Source organism: Schistocerca piceifrons, chromosome 6 (assembly GCF_021461385.2).
Source record: "Schistocerca piceifrons isolate TAMUIC-IGC-003096 chromosome 6, iqSchPice1.1, whole genome shotgun sequence".
Taxonomy (NCBI): domain Eukaryota; kingdom Metazoa; phylum Arthropoda; class Insecta; order Orthoptera; family Acrididae; genus Schistocerca; species Schistocerca piceifrons.
The window spans coordinates 23,498,228-23,519,632 of NC_060143.1; the positions used below are offsets into that span (position 1 = coordinate 23,498,228).

The window sequence follows — 21,405 nt, forward strand, 5'->3', positions numbered from 1 at the left end:
GAATATGAAAGTAAAATTTAATTTGCCATTAATACTACAGAGGTATTATACCACATTAGACAGTAATTTACAATTCAAATTCCAGGCACAAATTTTATCCCAGCTGCAGTGCTCTCATATATAGCAGTCAACATATGGACTGATTATTATCAAAAACATGAAAATGACTGCGGCAGCACACGATTGTAGAGTAGGAGCTGCAAGTTTAAATATATTGAAAGGCAATGTAGTGCAGTTGCTGAAAAGTCATCAGCTTGCTGCAGTGCCTCTTTCATTGCTGTAATGTTTCTCCCAGGAAAAAAAAAAAACTAACATATCTTCTGGTTAATATTTGTGCCTATAGAGTATTTTTAAGGTGAAAATAGCAAATAAGGCACCTCAAGAGTTCCATACTTCTGCCTACTATATTTCCTCTTACATCGCAAATGGGGAGGGGGGTAGACTGAAAAGTTTCAGTACAGAATTTTTGCCAACTACCCTCATATGATTCTTACGTATTTTAAAGATCTTTCTCCCATTTTTAGATCATTGTCTTACCCCATCTTCCTACCCTCCCCTCAGTGGTCACAATCCTCTTCACAGTAATATGTTTCATGCTTCCCTGAATTGTTTACCTCCCTTTGTTACAGCAACTGTTTCTTATGAAAGGAATACTGAGGAATTAGTTTTCTTTTTAAAGATATAGTGAGGGAGATGATTTAGGACATCAGGAAGAAAATTTCATTATAAAAGACACAGGTTTTTTTAATGTCAACGTATTTATTTCTTTTAACTGTAAATACCACAAACCTGCTAAGCTCTTCGTTATAAAAATACAATAAAATGCAAGAAGTAAACAAGCAGGAAGTAGTGTTATTTCTGTATCTATAGCCGTAGCCCACAGCAAAAGGACCACAAAAATATTAATTACACACAAGAAGTTCATGAGATTATAAGGTACAACAGAATATCTTTAACAAAAAAATAAACATTCCACAAATACACAAGAGGTGAATTCAGAGTGGACTGGACACTTTTGTTCATTCTGCGGGAGGAACACAGAACCTGTGAGCTGGAGAGCTTACTCACAGGATTGCCGAGTTCCTCACCACATAACTACAGAATTCCTCCCTTACGTTCAGAGTGTTCCACTCCTCTGGACATAACACTGGAATTCTTGTAGACAGAACAAAATCTTTTCCACAGAGCCACCTCTTCACATAAAATTTGCAAATACAAACAAAACAAAAGGAAATACAAGCTTCACAGCTATCCCCTGATATACAGAAAGCGATTCTCATTTATAAAAAAGTATCATCCTTCAAATACCAAATATTACAATAGGTGCACGTCTTTTTTTGCGTCTTCATATTCATTAAGAATATCATCCTTTATGTACAATAACAATTACAGAATTATTTTACAATATATAATCAATCGCTGAATTTACTTTCGACATTAAGTAACAATTGCTACCAGGAACAAAGTTCTGTAAAAAAATAATTTTATAAGCACATGGAAAGAAGCTTATCAGATCAACATGAAGATAAATGATCTATTTATAAACTAACAGGAAATATCATTGTAACATAAATGCAAGTTGGAAATGAATCATTGCATAATGATCCGTAACGTATCTTGGCATCTGCTTTGCAGAGAAACAGCAGTATACTAATAAAGTCTTTTAGCGACAGATTAAGTACCTTGATGACCCTTATATCAAACTGACTTTTCTGTCATAAAGTCAATCTCATCAAGAAAAATCTGGGAGTATTAACATGGAAGAAAGCAGTACAATATTCAAGCTAGAGTTACTATTCAGTCTATTTTCCTTTGAGAAAATTTATACATTCTCTTGATAAAAATAGAAGTTCTATGTTTATAATTAAATTGGCTTCCAAAGATTTTTTCAGGTGTTACAGTTCTTGCTCAGTAAGACAAAACATCTCCACAAGAGACTCCTAAAGGTCACAAACCTTCAATTTTGTACCTGAAGATACACAAACATATTTTACAATCTGGCACCTGTAACAGATTACCAGCAGCCCTAACTTATCAGCTGTACAATCGGAACCGATATCCATGGAAGTACTTAGTATTAATACAATTTTATTAAGAAAGATTCTTTTTTTAATTTATACAGGTGGTGGCCCATTAGGATAGCGGAGCATTGGCTCCAGGCCACGTGCAAATGTATTGCTCAGGTTGCAAGCATAGTCTTCTTCACCTGTTGGAACCAGAGATGCAACTCCTAATAACAGTAGCATCAGTGCCTGGATGGGCAATGATGCACGTATGACACGGCCGAGAAACCGGTATCCACGTGTAAGTACACTTGTGTCCATGTCCGTGTCACTGTAAAGTGTAAAAATAAAGTGTTAGTTTATTTCATACCTGTGCCACTGAAATATTTTGTTGTGTGAAAACTGAAGAGGTAAAACATACACACTGATATGAAACTTCCTGGCAGATTAAAACTGTGTACTGGACCAAGACTCGAACTCGGGACCTCCGCCTTTCACGGGCAAGTGCTCTACCAACTGAGCTACCCAAGCACGACTCACACCCCATCCTCACAGCTTTACTTCTGCCAGTACTTTGTCTCCTACCTTCCAAACTTACAGAAGCTCTCCTGCGAATTATGCAGAACTAGCGCTCCTGAAAGAAAGGATATTGCGGAGACATGGCTTAGCCACAGCCTGGGGGATGTTCCCATACCAACTGACACTCAATGGCAGTAAAAAGGGTGTACTTCTAAATCAATAGCATTTAAACAACAATATAAAAATAATAAAACAACTGATCTGTCCAAGCCTATTTTTGCTACATAACAAGAGACCTTCACTCTTATGAAAAGCAAATATGAAATTTTATTTCAACATTCAAGTATTTTGCACTAATGGGATCCTACCCCTTTTACAGCAATGCTCCCAGTCACCATTCCTTGCCATCTCCAGTTTTAATCTCAGGACATATCTCAAAGTAATTGCTTGCGCTATATCTTCAATGATGCCATTGTATTAGAGTTGGAAAGAACAAATGGAATAGTGTGTTATCTGAATGCACATTCAGGATGCAGACCCCAAGGAATAAGAAAGGATAATTATGCATGCTGTATAAACAAATTAAGAGAGTTTTTATTTGGTATTATGTCAAAGATATGCAGAGGAACTCAGAGCTGTCCCAACATTTACTTAAATATAAATATCCAAGGGGGGAAAACACACACACACACACACACACACACACACACACAAATGTGAAGACATTAGTAATTTGACTTTTTATAGTGTTATGCTATATTTGATCTGCACTGCACTGAAGATGTGTTTTAATCTGTACACAATATTCTACATAACATTGTTGTCATTTCATAAACATTTCATCAATGAATTAGATACTTATGGTTCTGTAAAGGATACTGGCATCTTTTTCTTCAGTCTTCAGTTAAAATATAAATTTCCAAACAGTTTTAACCATGACAGATATAAATATTTAAAAATTACAAAATACAGTCTCTTAGTTCAGATGACATCCATTCTTTGAAAAATACCTTTATCATAACAATAAAAAACATTACACAATGTAATTGAGGAAAAGCAGAATAATTTCCTTTCATACCATCACTCTTAGACATATTGATCAAAATTACCGCAATTTGAATATTTCCACACATACATTCAGCTATACACTGTGAAAGCAGCAGCACCATGAAGGGGACATGAAAATTATGTGAAACATAGAAGATATTTAAAGCAGAGTGTAGCATGAATATGAGTATAATTGGTACATGGCACCCTCCAAATGTTCATGTCAGAGACACATATTTCATCCACGCAAATGGTGCCACATGATTAAGTTAAAAGACATCTGACAAGGACAATTTCTCTCTTTCACACAGTCAAATTCCAGACTGAAACTGACATGTTGTCATTATAGAGATGTGAGTGTGTATGCATGAGAGATAGATCGGTGATAAGTGGATGGCATGTAATTTCAATGGTAGATGACTACATGTTATGCCACTGTGTGTGGCAGCGGTCTGCTGCAACTTTGTGGACATATCCTTTAATGTCAAGCTGACGGTGTGTGTGTGTGTGTGTGTGTGTGTGTGTGTGTGTGTGTTTGTTTGTTTGACCGGGGGCCTAGAAATGACGGAGAGGCTTCGTCCTGCCGTAGCCCTCTCAGTGGTTCACAACCCCGTAACAGACCACAGAAGTCCACCCACCTACACCAAACCCAGGGTTATTGTGCAGTTCGGCCCCCAACGGACATCCCACCCCTGAGAATGTCTCATAACAGACGAGTGTAACCCCAGATGTTTGCGTGGTAGAGTAATCAATGTGTACGCATATGTGAAGACAGTGTTTCTGTGTTACCTTGGCTACCATACATAACAGGTATTCACAGATCATCCCTCTGTTACTAAATGAACCATCTCCTGGTGACTCAGGTTGTGTCCTGTTAACCCTTCTGCCATTTGCGCAACTTTTGCCACACATCTTCTCTTTGTTATCCCTCTATACATCTAGTCTTCAGCATTTTTCTGTAACAGCTTAGAGATTTTGTGCTCTTGTTATCTACACAGTTTATTCTCCACATTTCACTTCCAAATAAGGCTACACTCCAGAAAAATACACTGGAAATGATTTCCTTAAATTTATATCCAATGTTAAAATATTTCTGTTTTTCAGAAAAGCTTTTCTTGCTATTGCCATTCTGTATTTTTCTTTTCTCTTCCTTCTGCTGTCAGTTCTCTCTTTTCAAAACACCATCCATTCCATAAACTGACCTTTCAAGTCCTTTTCCACATCTGGCAGAATTACAATGTCATCCCTGGTTCTTAAAACTGTTAATTCTTCTCCCATAATTTTAATTCTCATTCCAAATTTCTCCATAGTTTCATTTACAGCTAGCTTTATGCACACATGGAATAACATGGGGGCTAAGCTACAACTACTGCGTCCCTCACTTCCTTAGATTCATTTGAAGTGCAGTCTTGTTGCTGTATGCTGTTGTTGAGGTCTTCAGTCTGAGGATGACTTTGATACACCTCTCCATGCTAGTTTATCCTCAACAAGCTTCTTCATCTCTGCATGACTACAACAACCTACATCCCTTTGTATTTATTTAGTGTATTCAAGTCTTGATCTCCCTCTATGATTTCTACCAATCACACTTCCATCCATTACCTAACTGGCAATTCCTTGATGCCTCAGGATGTGTCCTATCAATTAATCCCTTCTTTTAGACATTTTGTGCCACAATCCCCCACCCACCCAATTTGATTCAGTACATCGTCATTTGTTATTCAATTTACTCATCTAATCTTAAACATTCATCTACAGCATCACATTTCAAAAGCTTCTATTCTCTTCTTGTCTGAACTGCCTATTGGTCACACCCCATTTCCTTACAAGGCTACACTCCAGACAAGAAAGATCAGAACACTTAAATTTATATTAGATGTCAACAGATTTCTCCTTTTTCAAAAATGCTTTTATTGCTATTTCCAGTCTGCATTTTACGAGGCGTGTTTTTTTAAGTAAGGTCTGTTTGAACACAAGTACACAATGAAAGGTTATTTCAAAAAAGTACATTTATTTTCAGAAAGTACATACTTCACTCTATTTTTCGACATAGTTGGCAAGTTCGTTCAAACACGTATCATACCGATCAACCAATTTTAAAATACCCTCTTCATAACTGCCGTTTTCAAGTCATCGGCATCATTGTAACGGTTGCCAATGAGGTGTTGTGTGAGGTGGAGGAACAGATGGTAATTGCTCTGCGCAAGATCAGGACTGTAGGGTGGGTGATCTAAAGCTTCCCAGCCAAAAAACTGTCCAATTAATCGCGGGTCTGACCTTCAGTGTGAGGTCTTGCATTGTCATGGAGAAGGACAATTTCCTTTGTCAGCATGCTATATCTTTTGTTTTGAATCGCTCTGCGTAATATGCCAAACCCATGTTTCATCTACAGTTACGATCTGACTCAAGAAGCCGTCACTTTCTTCGTTATAACTAGTCAAGAACTTCATCGCACACTCAAATCTTTGGTTTTTGTGGACCTCTGTTAGGAGTTTTGGGACCCAATGGGAACACAGTATCCTAAACTTTAGGTGTTCAGAAACAATGTTGTAAAGCACTGATCTCGACACATCAGAAAATTCGTTTGAGAGACCCGTTATTATGAAACGCCTGTTTTCACGAATCCTCGCTTCAGCTGAAGCCACCAAATAGTCTGTAATCAAAGAAGGGTGACCTCATCATGGATTTTGAACAGTCATCTTTGAATTCTCATACCCACTTACACACTTTGCTTTCACTCATAACAGTATCACCACACACTTTGCAAATCTGTTGATGAATTTCTGCAGCAGACAAGTTCCTTGCTGACAAAAACCATATCAATGAGCGAACCTCACACGGGGCAGGTGAGTTGATAGTCTTAAACATTTTGAAAGGATAGAACAGAACCGTACAGGTTAGCTACAGAGCTGAAACTGAGTACAGTTGTTCCTGAGGCATGCAGGTACATGATTAATGCGCTCGTAGCAGTATGCGCGTGAACTACTAGTGTCTACAACAAAACAGACCTTACTTAAAAAAAACGCCTCATATACTCACACTACTTTGTCTATCATAAGCTATTTTGCTGCTAACATAGCAAAACTCCTGACATAATTCAAATACATTTCATTGCCCTTGTTTTACTTTGGTTAATCTCCATTTTAAAATTTCTTTTCAAGACACTATTTATTCCGTTATACTACTTTTGCAAGTCATTTATCACATCTGACAGAAACCTCAATGTCATCATCAAAGTTCAAAGTTTTACTTTCTTCTCTCTGAACTTTAATTCCAAATCCCCCCCACAGTTTGCTGACTGTACGGCCTGATAACAATGGGGACAGCCTACAACCCCATCACATTCACTTAATATACATACTGAATGACATCGGCGTATGCTGAAACTCTGTCCCACTACCTTCTCAACTACAGCTGATCTCCCATATCTTTCTACTCTTATAATTGCAGTCTGGTTTCTGTATAAGTTGAAAATAACCTTCCATTTCCTGTATTTTATCCCTGCTACTGTCAAAATTTCAAAGAGAGTATTCCAGTCAACATGGTAAATAGGTTTTTCTAAAGCTAGAAATGCTATGCCTTTCTATGACCTATTTTCCAGGATAAGCCATAAGGTCAGTATTGCCATGTGTATTCATACATTTCTCTGGGACCCAAACTGAACTTCCTTGAGGTTGGCTTCTACCGGTTTTCCTATTCTTCTGTAAGCAATTTGTGTCAATATTTTGCGACCATGATATATTTAACATTCTTTCATCTCTGATACATCTCTAAGATGAGACACACTTTTGTCCTCAGGCACACCTTTGGGCTACGACATACTGCAAGTCTCAATACGACTCCAGTAATACATTAAATGATGGCTTGCCTCCGATGGATGGGTGAATTCTTTCTCAGGTCAGGATAAAATAATGACTACTATCTCCAACAGGACAATAGAAGTGGATTCAGTTGAGGCGACTTAGTGGTTGTATGTCTGAGAGAAAAGTGTGCAGAAACACAAAGCTAGTAAAATCTATGTGGTGTCACATGTGTCCATGCACACATATCAATCAGTTTCAGATCAGTATTTGGCTCTTCCTGTTTGTGTTTACTGACATTTGTTTTAAGATATTCAGTAATCTGGCCATCAACAATCACCACTGCATAAGATTACACATACTACATCTTTTCAAACTTTTCTCATAATTGTCATAACATATTTGCTGGGCTATCCAAACAAAGGATAAAATTATGCAAGGTAACACATTTCCTCATTTTCACACATATGTCCGTTGTATCAACTATTTTTCCTTAACAAAACTGGTATTTGCTATATGGTGGTTACCTTCAAACATGAAGAGATACTTTCTTATGCATATCTGGATGTTAACATTCTCAGGGTAAACTAAAATAATATAACAGCTTTTGTTATGCTAAGGTGCAGTGCAGTACAAGGGACACGACATGCTGGCTATTTGTCACCTACCTTCCTTGTTGCTGGTCACCATGCAATGAGACATCAGCTTGGCTGCTGGATGTCTGGTTCACAAGCTGTAGAAAAACAATAAAAAGTGCAGAACCAAATCAACTGTGCAAACACTAGATACATTACTTTTTAAACTGTGAAAGTTTCTGATATATGTTTTCTAGAATACTGTGCTTTGCAAGTGAATAATATGCTTGATCTATGAGCTCTGTAAATATCTACCCTTTAAATAAGCCAATATTTTAAAGTAATTTTCTTCAGTCGAAAGAGCATACCTAAATTTCATTAAAGTATGTGACGTGTATTGTATAAAATAAGTTGCCCATGCACTCCACAAAACCATACACAATACGAGTAACAAGAATGGTACAGAAATCTATCAAAGTTCATAGTAGGAACTCATATTTAAGACAAAAAAAAGAAAGAGATGAAGGTGGGGGGATAGTTGTAGAGGAGGGGAGAGAATCAATGTAACTCATAACTGCCTTGTTATGTTAGAGTAAGAGTACTATTAAATGTGTGACTCCGAAATATGAAACTGTTATCAGTTATTAAGGAGTTTTAAGAATCTAGTATCTGTACCAGTCTATCATGTTAAGCTACTATATTTAATGTCACAGTTTTTGCATAAGAGACGTATAAACTGTGAAATGCATTGTAAAAATTATTTATTTAGCATCGCCATTTTTACCACATATGCTGTCACTGTGCAAGTACACTACTTTCCGAACAGTCTCCCTAGCTTTCTTTCATGTTCCCTCTGTAAAATTGACAGTTAACTGCTAATGGTTTTGTAGACCATTATTACATTACGTTGCAATTTATATTCACTGGCTAGTAATAAGAAGCCAGGGACATTTATTTCCACAAATCACTCTGAAAACACTCTGATAAACAGATACAGTTCACTGTTTAATAAACAAGGATAGTCACAAAAAATTCAAATACTATTCAGATTAATTTAACTCAACATTACAATACTTTTGCATAAAAATTTCTCTATTTACTTGCCATAACAAGGTAGGTTATTTAGTCTGTGACAACGATGGTGGGGGCAATCATTGAAAGTGTGTTATTTTTATTCAAATTTGATGTGACAAGTAAACCGAGAACTTTTTATGCAAGAACTATATTGTGAAAAGTTTTACAGACTTAAACAACACTTTTGATTACGAGAAAATGAAGTGTACTTGCACAGCTTATATTAAATAAGTGTAATACTAGCCAACCATTAATTGTGTAAATATTATGGACCACAAATCAGCCACTATTATTGCCATTTTTAGTGCTGTTTAAAAGAAGTGAAAAATCATAGTAATGGTAACAATATTAATTAGAACAAAAGATTAGTAAGAGGGAGGCAAAATTAACTTTTGTCCAAATGGTAATGAAGTGAAATGATGCATATACTTTTTTTTTTTTTTTTTAATCCTCACCAAAAAGAGAAAAAGAAGAAACTCACCTCCAAAGGCAAACTGGCCAATGATGTAGCAGCAGTGGCTGAAGGCACTGGTGTACCCATCTCAGATGGCTCACGCCCTAATACAGCACCTAATTTAAGCACATAGACGCCTGTGAGGCGTCTCAGTGATTGCAGGCGTAACCTCAGATCTGTAAGCCTGGCCCATGTATTGCTGCCAGTGTTCACGCCACCCTCTTCCTCTGGCTGACGCAAAAGCTGGTCAGCCGCCTCTTGAAGCGACATTACTCGTGGTTCACAACGCTCAAGATCACTGCGCAGTTCCTGCAATAAGACATACAGTAGTCAAATGAAACTGCCATGTCTCTTTTGGTGTTGCAGACCAAATAATATAAACAAAGGAAACACTCTTTAAACTTCTGAAAAACAATTTTAAAATGGAAACAAAATTGAAATAATTTTAAAAATTTACAAAAAGTGTTCAGTGCTTTCGGCCAGGAAAAAAAAACTTTGAGAATTATATTGAAAAAACAGAGTGAGGGACAGAAAAAGAAAAGGATGTGACTTATTAGAAGTTTTTATTTGAAGTCATAATGCCAATGGGGATGCCAGAGGAACAGAAAATGAATTCATTATATCAATAAAATTATATAGGTTACTTTGCTCAAAAATGAGACACCGGTCTTGACAGATGCAAATATTATTTGGCAGTGTACTCTACAGGTACAATCATAGTTTACAACTCCCCATCACATACTCGATATTTTATATTCAGTTTTCCTATTTCATATTTCATTAAGCTTATTGATTTCATTCATTGAATGGCTGCCATGCTTTGTGGCCTATTAGAAATAAGTATATAATACACAATTTTGATTCTAATGTGTAACATATTTTATGACTATTAGATTATAGCTTTGACATTCGAGAAGCTGGTCACCACCTGGAATTAAAAGTCAATGAACTGTAAAATGTCAGCTACACTAATTCCATTTTGCCCATTCCAATTAGCAAAAATATAAATGAACAATGAAAATAACCCACCCTAAATTTGTTGTATTTAGCTTCTATCACAGCTGCATCATCAGCCAAGTCTACAGGCTCAGTCTGCCTGATGATATTTTCAGTTTTTTCAAGCCACTCTACAAGTTCTTCAATGATATGATGAAATTCGGAATTCTGAAACAGAGTGATAATACAAAAAATTAAATTACACTGTTAATTACATTCATGGAAGCCATGTCATCTATTTTTCATCAAAATATATATACATTCTCGATATGGCAGTTGCTCAAGAAAGTAACAATTTCAAATGAACATTAAATAGGCACAATGGGCTATTAAAAAAAATCAGGCCTATGGTTATATTTGAAAGCGAACAGGTACTCCCTCCTCTTACCAGGGTGGTTAGGAATTAAGATCCTCTCAATGCCAAGGCATTAGAAAGTGAACACTTGCTTGGATAAGACAAAGAAAATGAATTACTTAATTTTCGAAGGAACCACCCCATAATTCAGCTCAACTGGTTTAGGGAAAATTCAGAAACCCTAACACTGGATGAATAGATGGGGATCTAAATTCCTAAATGTGAGTCCAGAGCCTTAACCATTGTACCATGTCACTCAACACCTTATACCCAGGTTGTCCAATTCAAAATGTTTAACATGGCCACTACATGCTTTTATTTGTAAGTTAGTACTGGCTTCTGCAATACTTAAAAAGGAGGGAACTAATAATATATGTAGCTTCTATGAACAATTTTGATAACAATATAACAGAAAAATACACTCTACTAACCTCCATCAAAGCGACCTGCAGCTGAGCTTGCCATCTTGCAGCTGCTCGACACACAGCGTCCCAACGACTGTTTGTTGTTGCTAACCGTGCTCGCAGTTGTTCTGCATGTTCTATATCTTCTGTATGATCTGCAAGATGGCTGCCCACTATGTTGAGTGAAACAACAATGCTCTTGTGGCTGTCCAGATCCATTAGAAATTCCTAAAAAGAAATAACTGTCCAGTTACAAACTGTCCTTTTACATCATTCACTTAAAAGAACTACCATTAAAAATGTTTTAACAGAACACTGACACAATACACAGACTAATTTAACCAGCATATGCAACCAGTGATATCTCACCCTATGGTCCTGTATTGTATCTTCCAGTTTCTCAATGTTATTGGGAGGAGAACTCTGAGCACTCTGTGTTGCTTCAGCATACTGCAGCCACTGTTCTAATCGCCATAAGTCATTATCCAATTGCTGCCAGTTACGTCGTGAGCAGAGTGGACATGTCAGTCTTGTACTCTCGCTGTCAAAAGAAATAATTATTCATGATTATTGGTCAGAAAAAGGTAAAATTAATTTACAAACAATCTCAAAAATGAGAATTAACATTTAAACACTAATATAATTATTTATTCTTTTAACAAAGAAACCACTTTGTACAGAAAAAAATTTAATTAATAAGCTTTAATACTATCTTCCTACATTATTTACACCAGCTCAGTTTTCACTGCTGTTTTGTCACATACTGTGTTTATCATTTAACTGTGTTTATCATTTACATAGGGTAGTGTAGCACTGACATTCTACCTCAATATACATATTCCGAAAGCCACACCATATGGCACATGATGGAGGGTACCTCGTACTACTACTAATTATTTCTTTTCCTGTTCCACTTGTAAACTGAGTGAAGGGAAAACTACTATCTGTGTATGTCCGTACAAGCCCTAACAGCTCTTATTTTATGTTCAATGTCCTTAGATGAAATGGACATTGGTGGCAGCAGAATCATTCTGCAGTCAGCTTCAAATACCAGTTCTCTATACTTTCTCAACACTGTTTCATGAAAAGAACATAACCTTCCCTCCAGGGATTCCCATTTCAGTTCACAAAGCATATCCATAATACTTGCATGCTGCTTCAACTTACTAGTAGAAAATCAAGCAGCATGCCTGTGAATTGCTTCAATGTCTTCCTTCAATACGGCCTGGCTGGGTCCCAAAAACTTGAGCTTTATACATGGGCTTTTTTTATAGAACTTCTCTGAATACACCAGAGTCAACTATTCACCTTCTATACAATCGTCCTTGCATGCTCATTCCATTTCACATGCCTTTGCAACATGATGGGATAATCAACCTGATTGTCCCAAGCAGCACACTAGTAATACTGTATTCAAACATTACAAGATTGTTTTTTCTAATCATTTTTATTAACTTGCATTCCTCTACATTTTGGGTAAACTGTTGTTCGTCACACCAACTACAAATTTTGTCTAAGCCATCTTGTATCCTCCCACAGTCACTCACTCAACGATGACACTTCCCATACACTACAGCATCATCGGCAAACTATCACAGATTGCTGCTAACTCTGTCCATTACATCTTTTGTTTACAAAGAGAATAAGAGTGGTCCTATCACATTCTCCTGTGGCACTCCTGACTAAACCTCCATCTCCCATGTATATTTAAAATGCCCCTGAAAACAAAGTACTTGGCAATGAATAAGGGTGTTGCATATACAGCCCCCCAGGCCATCAATGTCACCACATAGAAATGGATATGTTGTTCTTGAAGGTTCATGCCTTACAATATAACATGAAAGTTGCAAGAGGAATTTACATGCAAGAGGCAGAACCATTGGTACACAGATGATACGTAACCAGCATTCAGCAGACAGAACACAAATAGAAAGAAATAATCTGTCACACGGAGTTACACGGCATAAGAACAGGACTGCTGTATTACAAACGCTAATAAGGATATGCAAAGGAGGTGGAGGTATTAAAAAGAGCATTATTGATGTTCAAAAAATAACTGAAATTTTTGTGTTTTTGGAAAGAATTTTATTTATTCACCAACGTCAACGTCACATCCTTGAAAGTAGTACCTGTCAGACATTGTCCACTTGTAACAGCATTTTTCCCACATCTGGAACTCTTATCTTTGAGACAGTTTTTAACTATACAGAGAACATGCTGTTAATTTCACCTATCCTTGTATAACAACATCCTTTTAAGCTTTACTTTATTTTCGGAAACATAAAAAAGTCACATGGGGCACATCATGTGAATATACAGGCTCAGGCATCATTACAGAATTGTTTTTGATCAAAAATTCATGAACAATCCTTGAAGCATAAGCAGGTGCATTATCTTGGCGCAAAAGCAATGAATTGTTTTTCCATAAATCTGCTCATTTTCCTTCGGACTGCTTCAAGCAGACGGCATTGAACTTTTAAGCAGAACTTCATATCGATCATCAACCTTGTGTGAAGAACTCATGGTGCACTAAGTGCTTAAAATAGAACACAGCCAGCATAACTTTCATAGTGGACTGCAACTATCGAGCTTCCTTCGGTCTAGACAGTTCAGAATTCCATTGAACTGAGCCTTAGTTTCAAAATCAGCACCACTTCTTATGGTATATTTCAGTAGTTCTGCATTGTTGTTGATTTTGTCTTGTGGCATCAGAGCAACTTGCATTTGACACTGATTTTATCAAAATTCAATAACAATTTTGTAACACGTTTTGCTGTCATACATTTCATACTCAAAACATCCGAAAAGTTTCATGGCATGGGCTATCTGATATCCCATGATCTGTCAGCAACTTCTCTCATTGGGATCTAATGACTGTTCATAATTGTTTCTTTCAATCTTTCTGCAATTTCATTGGCTAACAATGTGTTGCAGTGTTCATATGCTCATCATCTTCAGTGCCTTCTTTGAAACATTTATATCACTTGTAAATCTAAGCCCTTGTTTTACTCATTGCAGACTCACCACAAGCAATATTTAACAGTTCTCACACTTTGCTGCTCTTTATTCCGTTTTTGCACTAAAATGTAATACAAATACTCTGAGCCATTTTTTTTTCTTTTTTCAAATAAATAATCACCAATACTATTTTTTAGATAGTTGACAACAGACTAAATATTGGCTACGGTTACCACTGTACTGATACTTTTCAGACAGGTCTTATAACAAATGAAAAACTAGTGGAAATCAGGATAGCACAAGACAGGATATTACATAATTCTCGCAATAGTCATCCAAACATTTGCTACATAATTTAGAATAGCTTGCTTATTTTTATTATTGCCAGTGAGGTTTGCATATATATTTGATAGTACATAGAAACAATCTGTAGCCCCACTGCAGTGAAATTGATAATATGTCTGAAAATCATTCAGCAGACAAGCTTACATCAGCATTGTAAGTCAGAACATTTCGTTCTCCGCTGCAGAAGCCCCCCCCTTTTCCAGATATAAAAAGGGCTACGACATACATGTGCATAGACTGTCCAAGAGTCTCAAGTCAATTGTAGCTGTCTTCTTACAAACAAAAAACTGTTTTAGATACAAATCATTTTATTGTTCCTCAAACTATTCACCTGCAAAATTTATTCGCTTCTGCACGAGTTCAAATCAATTCTGGAAACATTTATTCTACTCTGACGTTGATAGCTCAAAAACCTGGTTTTGAAAGGATCCAGCAATAGGTACTTCAAATGAAGAAATCATTATCCATGCATTTTTTCTTTGCATAAGAGAACAAATAAAAGGTCATGTGATTTAATCAGGTCAACATGAGCAACTAAACATTAATTAGTTGTTTTTCTCTATCATATGGTCAATTGATTTATGTGCTATGTGATAGCTGGTAATACCAAGATTAAGAATTGTGTGAAATTTTCAGCTCTTCTACTTTATTTCATCAATGCAGTGTGGCAAACAAATTGTTAGTTAATTAGTTTCAAGTTCCATGGAGCATTTTTAAGATGAATTATAATATTGTGGGATGAGTCTTTTTATATACATATAACAAATTATTTTGTAAATATTTAAATATCATTCTTCCTTTTGAACCACAGTGGATTATTTACAACAAACTTCATACTGTGAACTAGTAGTGAAAATGCCTAAATCCTTAAACATATGTCTACAAGATGGTCATGGGTGAGCATCACGCAATATTCCTCCAGCATGTTTCTGAGCAATCACGCCTTTGCTTCTTTAAGATGAGTTACCCCACTACTGGATCAGTTCCTTCCTGACTAATTGCAAACAGACAGTGCCCATCAAACACACAAATACCAAACTAAAAACTGTATCCAAACATTTATCTGACTACAAACAAATTAAATGTGGTATACCCCAAGGATCAGTAATGGGACCCCTTCTATTCCTTCTGTACATTAATGATCTCATGTTGATGCACATAAAACATCATATTTGCAGATGACACCACAATTCAACTAAACGGAGACAGCAATGAATGCAGAATAATCAGCTTAATAATAAACAGTAAAGAAACCATTGCACTTAAAATTCCACAATGCTAACCAGGACATGTTTATCCCACCCATCTATATCAATGACAAACTAGTTGGTAACAGTACTGAAACCAAATTCTTAGGACACTGGCTGCAGAGCAACCTAAAATGAAATAAGAATATTGAATATCTCAACGCAGAACTGAGCAAAACAGTTACCTTCTTTGCTCACACAAATCATGCTCTCGTGAGAAAACAGTAATGAGTGCATATCATGCCTACTTTCATTCTCGTCTTATATATGAGATCACTTTCTGGGGATACTCTACAAAGCTAATAGCAATTTTAAACTACAAAAAAGAGCCATTAGAATCCTGTTTGAGTGGAAGCCTAGAGACTCTTGTAAATCTCTGTTTAAGAAATCTGGTATTCCTCCATTACCATGTGTATACATTATGGAAACCTTTTTACTCCTTGAAATAAATGTATTATGTAAGGACTGCAGACTCCAAAATAACTGTGATATACATGATCACCTTATGACACAAATATGAGATCACTTTCTGGGGATGCTCTACAAAGCTAATAGCAATTTTAAACTACAAAAAAGAGCCATTAGAATCCTGTTTGAGTGGAAGCCTAGAGACTCTTGTAAATCTCTGTTTAAGAAATCTGGTATTCCTCCATTACCACGTGTATACATTATGGAAACCTTTTTACTCCTTGAAATAAATGTATTATGTAAGGACTGCAGACTCCAAAATAACTGTGATATACATGATCACCTTATGACACAAAGCAGAAATTTAAATGTAACCCATTTTAACAAACTTCCTGAAAACATAAAAGCTATTACTGAGGTCAATACCTTTGGAAAATATCTTAAGTTATATTTACCGTATCACTGCTTTTACTCGATTGAAGAATATTTAAATTTATGAAGTGTGTTATATAAATACTTATGTGTAACATGTATTATTGTAACCTTAAATAAGTGTGCCTAGAAAGAACTCTCAGTTGTATACGTATAACATCACTTAAGTTGTTTTAGGAGTTCCAAAATGTGATTTTTCCAGTTTAAATTCTCATCAATGTGGATAACAAAGAATTTTGAAGTTTCTAGCCTATATATTATTTCCCCACCATTAAGCAAATTATCACTGGAGCATATCATTAAGCACTGACTATTCTTCAGTCCTGTAAAGCAATAATGGTGACATATCTAGTTTTTCCAAGATAAACAAATGATCATTTTCATGAAGATACTTCATGAATGAATCATTTCTGTTGATTCTAGTTCATTTCTGACAATCCATGCCATTGACTGCTGATCAGTTTTGTCTCCTGTTGTATTGTAGTACACATATTTTACATTTCCTGTGTTAAATTTTTAGAATATTTCCTTACAACTGGTGTGAGCCTGTATCTGAGATTAAGTCAAATTGTGCAGAATCCATAGAGAGCATAACTTTATCACAGTTAGAAGTTCATACAGAACTGATTGTCGTGCATTTTTCGACATGACTAAGGGTGTCCCATCATACAGCAAGCCACATGTCAGCCAGTCCTCTGCAATCATTTTGTGCAGAGCTTTGATGTGACCTGAAACATCTACTGATTTTGGTCAGCCTACACTACATTTAATGCAGATGGGAGCATGACCATAATAAATGTCTGCAAACTAGTTGCAAAGTCTTTTCTGAAGGTGGTTGAACACTGTAAGTTGAATGAAGCAATTGGAGGATCATAACAAAACCATTTAGCAAAATTTTTAATGTGAAATTTCAATTTTTCAGAACGTTATTTCTTAAACATTCACTGTAAGCGAATTACTTAAAAAATTTCTGAGCTACTGTTGTTTTAATAGCAACAAATGTCAATATTTTAAAACAATAGTAATTTCACATTTAAATAGTGGCATCTAAGGGTTGTTTGGAAAAATTTAAAAGGTGGCCCTCACAATACCTTGGCCACAAACAACTAATGGATGGACGACTATCTACAAAATTTGTCCATCACAGTTCCCAACATCAGTAAATTGTCAATACAAACAGTAATGTATCCGTGATGACAAGAATTAGGTTTCTGTGGTCCCTAACTTTTAATATGGCTTCATAATCTATAGTAGTGAATGCATGAAATTTCCTAATGTCACGACAATTAATTTTGGAAGTCGCAAATAAAATTTACATTATGCAGTTTGTAGTACAATGCTTAGCATAGATAATACATTAGACATACTTATCCAGATATTCTATAGTTAGTAAGGAGGTCCACTTAACTGTTCACAGATAAAATAGTAAGCCTCAGCAAAGGTAGACCTGCGAAAAGACAACAACCATAAACTAGAAAGTAAGAAAGACCAAGTCCCGTTTATACTGAGCAATGCAGCAGCAAACATGCAAATACAAAAACAATTAAATGCACTACACAGTCTCTATAGAATGGTATACAGGTAAAGAAGAAGAAAAAACATTGCAGCACACCAGGTTTTACCAACAACACTAGATCAGATTTTGGGGCGCCAACATATGCAAGCACTCTTTTTTTATAAAAAAAAAAAAAAAAAAAAAAAAAAGAGCACCGAAAAATAGTTCTGCACTAACAACAGGAATGGGAAAGAAGGATTTGATTAGAAGCAGACAATATAATGAATTTATAATTGGCACAGCATGGTCTTTTAAAGCATAAATCATCAAGAAGTTCGGCAGCTTTGTGAACTGCGAATGATAACGCATGCTTGTGACTGTGCAGTTATTAAAGAGGCAGAACTATATTCCAGATGACATTCAAGTGGGATGTAGAGAAAAGGAGGTTCATCAAATAAATATGATGAAACACAGTTTACAGAATTTATTTTCTTGTCTGAATTAAGTGCAACTGGGCACTTCCTGGGAAGTTCTAGTTATATTTTGGTAGTGAAAACATATTGCTTATGTAAAAAGTTATTTACATCTAAATATCTTGTTTATAAATATGTCTGCTTGTGTCTGTATATGTGTGGATGGATATGTGTGTGTGTGTGCGCGAGTGTATACCCGTCCTTTTTTCCCCCTAAGGTAAGTCTTTCCGCTCCCGGGATTGGAATGACTCCTTACCCTCTCCCTTAAAACCCACATCCTTTCGTCTTTCCCTCTCCTTCCCTCTTTCCTGATGAGGCAACAGTTTGTTGCGAAAGCTTGAATTTTGTGTGTATGTTTGTGTTTGTTTGTGCGTCTGTCGACCTGCCAGCACTTTCATTTGGTAAGTCACATCATCTTTGTTTTTAGATAAATATCTTGTTTTGTTCTTTAAACATTTTTTATATCTAAACAGCCACAGAAAGGCTTCTAATGCAAGGCAACTCTCAGATATAATTCACTGGCTTCTCTACTTTTGATTAATCTCACGAGCATCGCATAAGATTAATTACAGCAAAATAAGAAACACAAGCATTTATCATCTGGGAGGTCCCTATGAACAATGTACCTCTTCATTAGGCCTCATCCTACTAGAAGTGGTAAGTCTTTCTCTTACCACAGAAGCAGCTACATGGGATAATTAAAGTGAGAATTCAGTGTAATGAAGGTTGAAAACTATGGTCAACTGAGAGTTCTTTACACTGAAACCTCTACTGCCAGTAAAAAATTTCTAGGGCCAATCAGGTACCAAACACTTGACTTTTTAATCACTCTCTTGGCACTTAGAAATTTATGAAAATAAACCACATCAGTTTAAGACATGACAAGTAAAGAAACATTATTCTTATGAAACTGTGAATCTGGTAGGTGGGACCTGCTTCTGTGTACACCAGCTTTACCCATATGGTTTTATAGGGGGCATTAAATAACTATTTCCCTAAAAGAAGAAACAGGTAAATTATTTATTGAGAACAATCGTCCAGAAATCTTCAAATATGATGGAGTAATCTCCAACGAATCAAATGTCCCTCTTTGCCATCCATAAATGATTAAGCATAAGCAGACATTATTTAAATAAAATTAAGGAGAAAAACCTTTAATCCATTACGTCATTGATTCTCCAAATGCTACACGAAAGAAACTGCATGTCAAAAGCTATTAAAATACTATATCCAATTATGGAAAGAAACATATGCCTCACACCTAGAATAACTACATTAAAATTTCGCAAAGAAATATCAGCATAAAATTTCCTTTAAAATCAGGTCTGTACCTTTAAAAACAATGGACCACAGGGAAAAGATGCTGTAGAGTATCAGTTTCACACTGACCGTAATAGACACAATCACAGTTTTACATGAATGTGTCATTACAAAAGTTTGCCATATACCAGGAAGAAACAATTGTTAATGCATGGCTTTGAAGGCAAGCACTTGATATTTCACTGTTCAACCCCCACCCTCCCCTTCCTGCTCAATCCCATGCATTTTCAGCATGAAGGAACCTCTTTTCAAAAAGCTATAATTTATGTCACCTCTCATTTGTTCAATGTCTATGGTGACCTGATTAGCATACAGCAGGGGGGGGGGGGGGGGGGGGGGGGGGGGGGGAGGAGGAGGAGGAGTGAGTGGGAGGATGACACCTTTAAAATGTTTCATTTGTTTGTTGTTCCAACTTCACTGATCAATGTACTATGAATCCAAGTTAGATGCTGCCTATCATATGTCAAACAATGTTATCATACAATGCCGACATTTGCAGTATATGCACACGACAAGTACTTAGTAACAGAATGTAACTGCAAAATAGTGTCATAAATAGCATATGGACTAACCTTTGTTTCAGATTACTTACAAGTTCACTTTGAACACTCATTTAATTCACACGCTGAAAGAACAAGAATCTTCCAATAATGTACTCAGGAAGAGAACATTTTGCAGCTGAAACCATTCTTTATGGAACATATGCAGGAAATGTGCCTTGTCTCAATACCACTACAATTCTGCCAACAACTGATAATTCAACAGTATTGTCAATACCATCAGTAAAAGGAGTATAATAGTAGTAGTAGTAGTAGTAGTAGTAGTAGTAGTAGAAGGAAGCCAAGACAGGGTAGCGACAGCAGTAGCAATATCAACAGCGGTAGCAATGTAAGCATCAGCACCAACAGCAAGTAAGAAGAAAGCTACACACAGACTAAACTAACAAAGTAGGCAACTTTAAGTAAGTAGTCAGTCCTTCACCTCAGAGTTAGTTCTGCAGTTTTTTGTGGATTATAGATGCACCTTCCCCCTTTCTCAGGTATACAAACAAAAGCTTATATTTGAGTACATTAACTTCTCTCTTATAGACAGTATTTTGAACTGGAGATTATCTGATCTCTTCCCAATATTTAGTTACACTGTGTGCCTAACCATTAACACAAGTACAAATGAAAAATATATCACCTAAACTGAAACCTACACACAGTGATTTGAACATAATATTCAAAAATTTCCTTTGGTTAAGTCCACAAAAGTTTTACATATTAGATCAAAATTTATATATGCATCAAAAAGTTACAAACTTTCTATCAAAATTTAATTAACTTTGCTTTCAATTTTTGCACGAGTACACCTGAAGGAGGAGGAGGAAGAGAAGAAGTGAGATAATGGATATTGCAGCTTCATTACTTTTCATGTACTCACAAAAAACAAGGTAGGAAGATTAAACAGTAGAATAAGGATTATGTAGCAAATGAAAACTTCCGTTAATTGAACTGT

At 36.1% G+C, this 21,405-nt stretch overlaps 1 protein-coding gene across 1 annotated transcript in view; it reads right to left on the reverse strand.

Moving 5' to 3' along the window:
- Positions 1 to 726: 726 nt before the first annotated feature.
- The window catches only part of LOC124802825 (muscle-specific protein 300 kDa-like), a 49,057-nt gene continuing 28,378 nt past the window's right edge, over positions 727 to 21,405 (reverse strand). The window contains exons 14-20 of the mRNA XM_047263830.1: positions 18,026 to 18,064; positions 11,597 to 11,768; positions 11,255 to 11,455; positions 10,502 to 10,636; positions 9,500 to 9,781; positions 8,038 to 8,102; positions 727 to 2,334 (exon numbers count right to left, since the gene is read on the reverse strand). Coding sequence (XP_047119786.1) covers positions 2,115 to 2,334; positions 8,038 to 8,102; positions 9,500 to 9,781; positions 10,502 to 10,636; positions 11,255 to 11,455; positions 11,597 to 11,768; positions 18,026 to 18,064 — 1,114 coding nt within the window. The 3' untranslated portion in view covers positions 727 to 2,114. The remainder of the gene's footprint in view (positions 2,335 to 8,037; positions 8,103 to 9,499; positions 9,782 to 10,501; positions 10,637 to 11,254; positions 11,456 to 11,596; positions 11,769 to 18,025; positions 18,065 to 21,405) is intronic.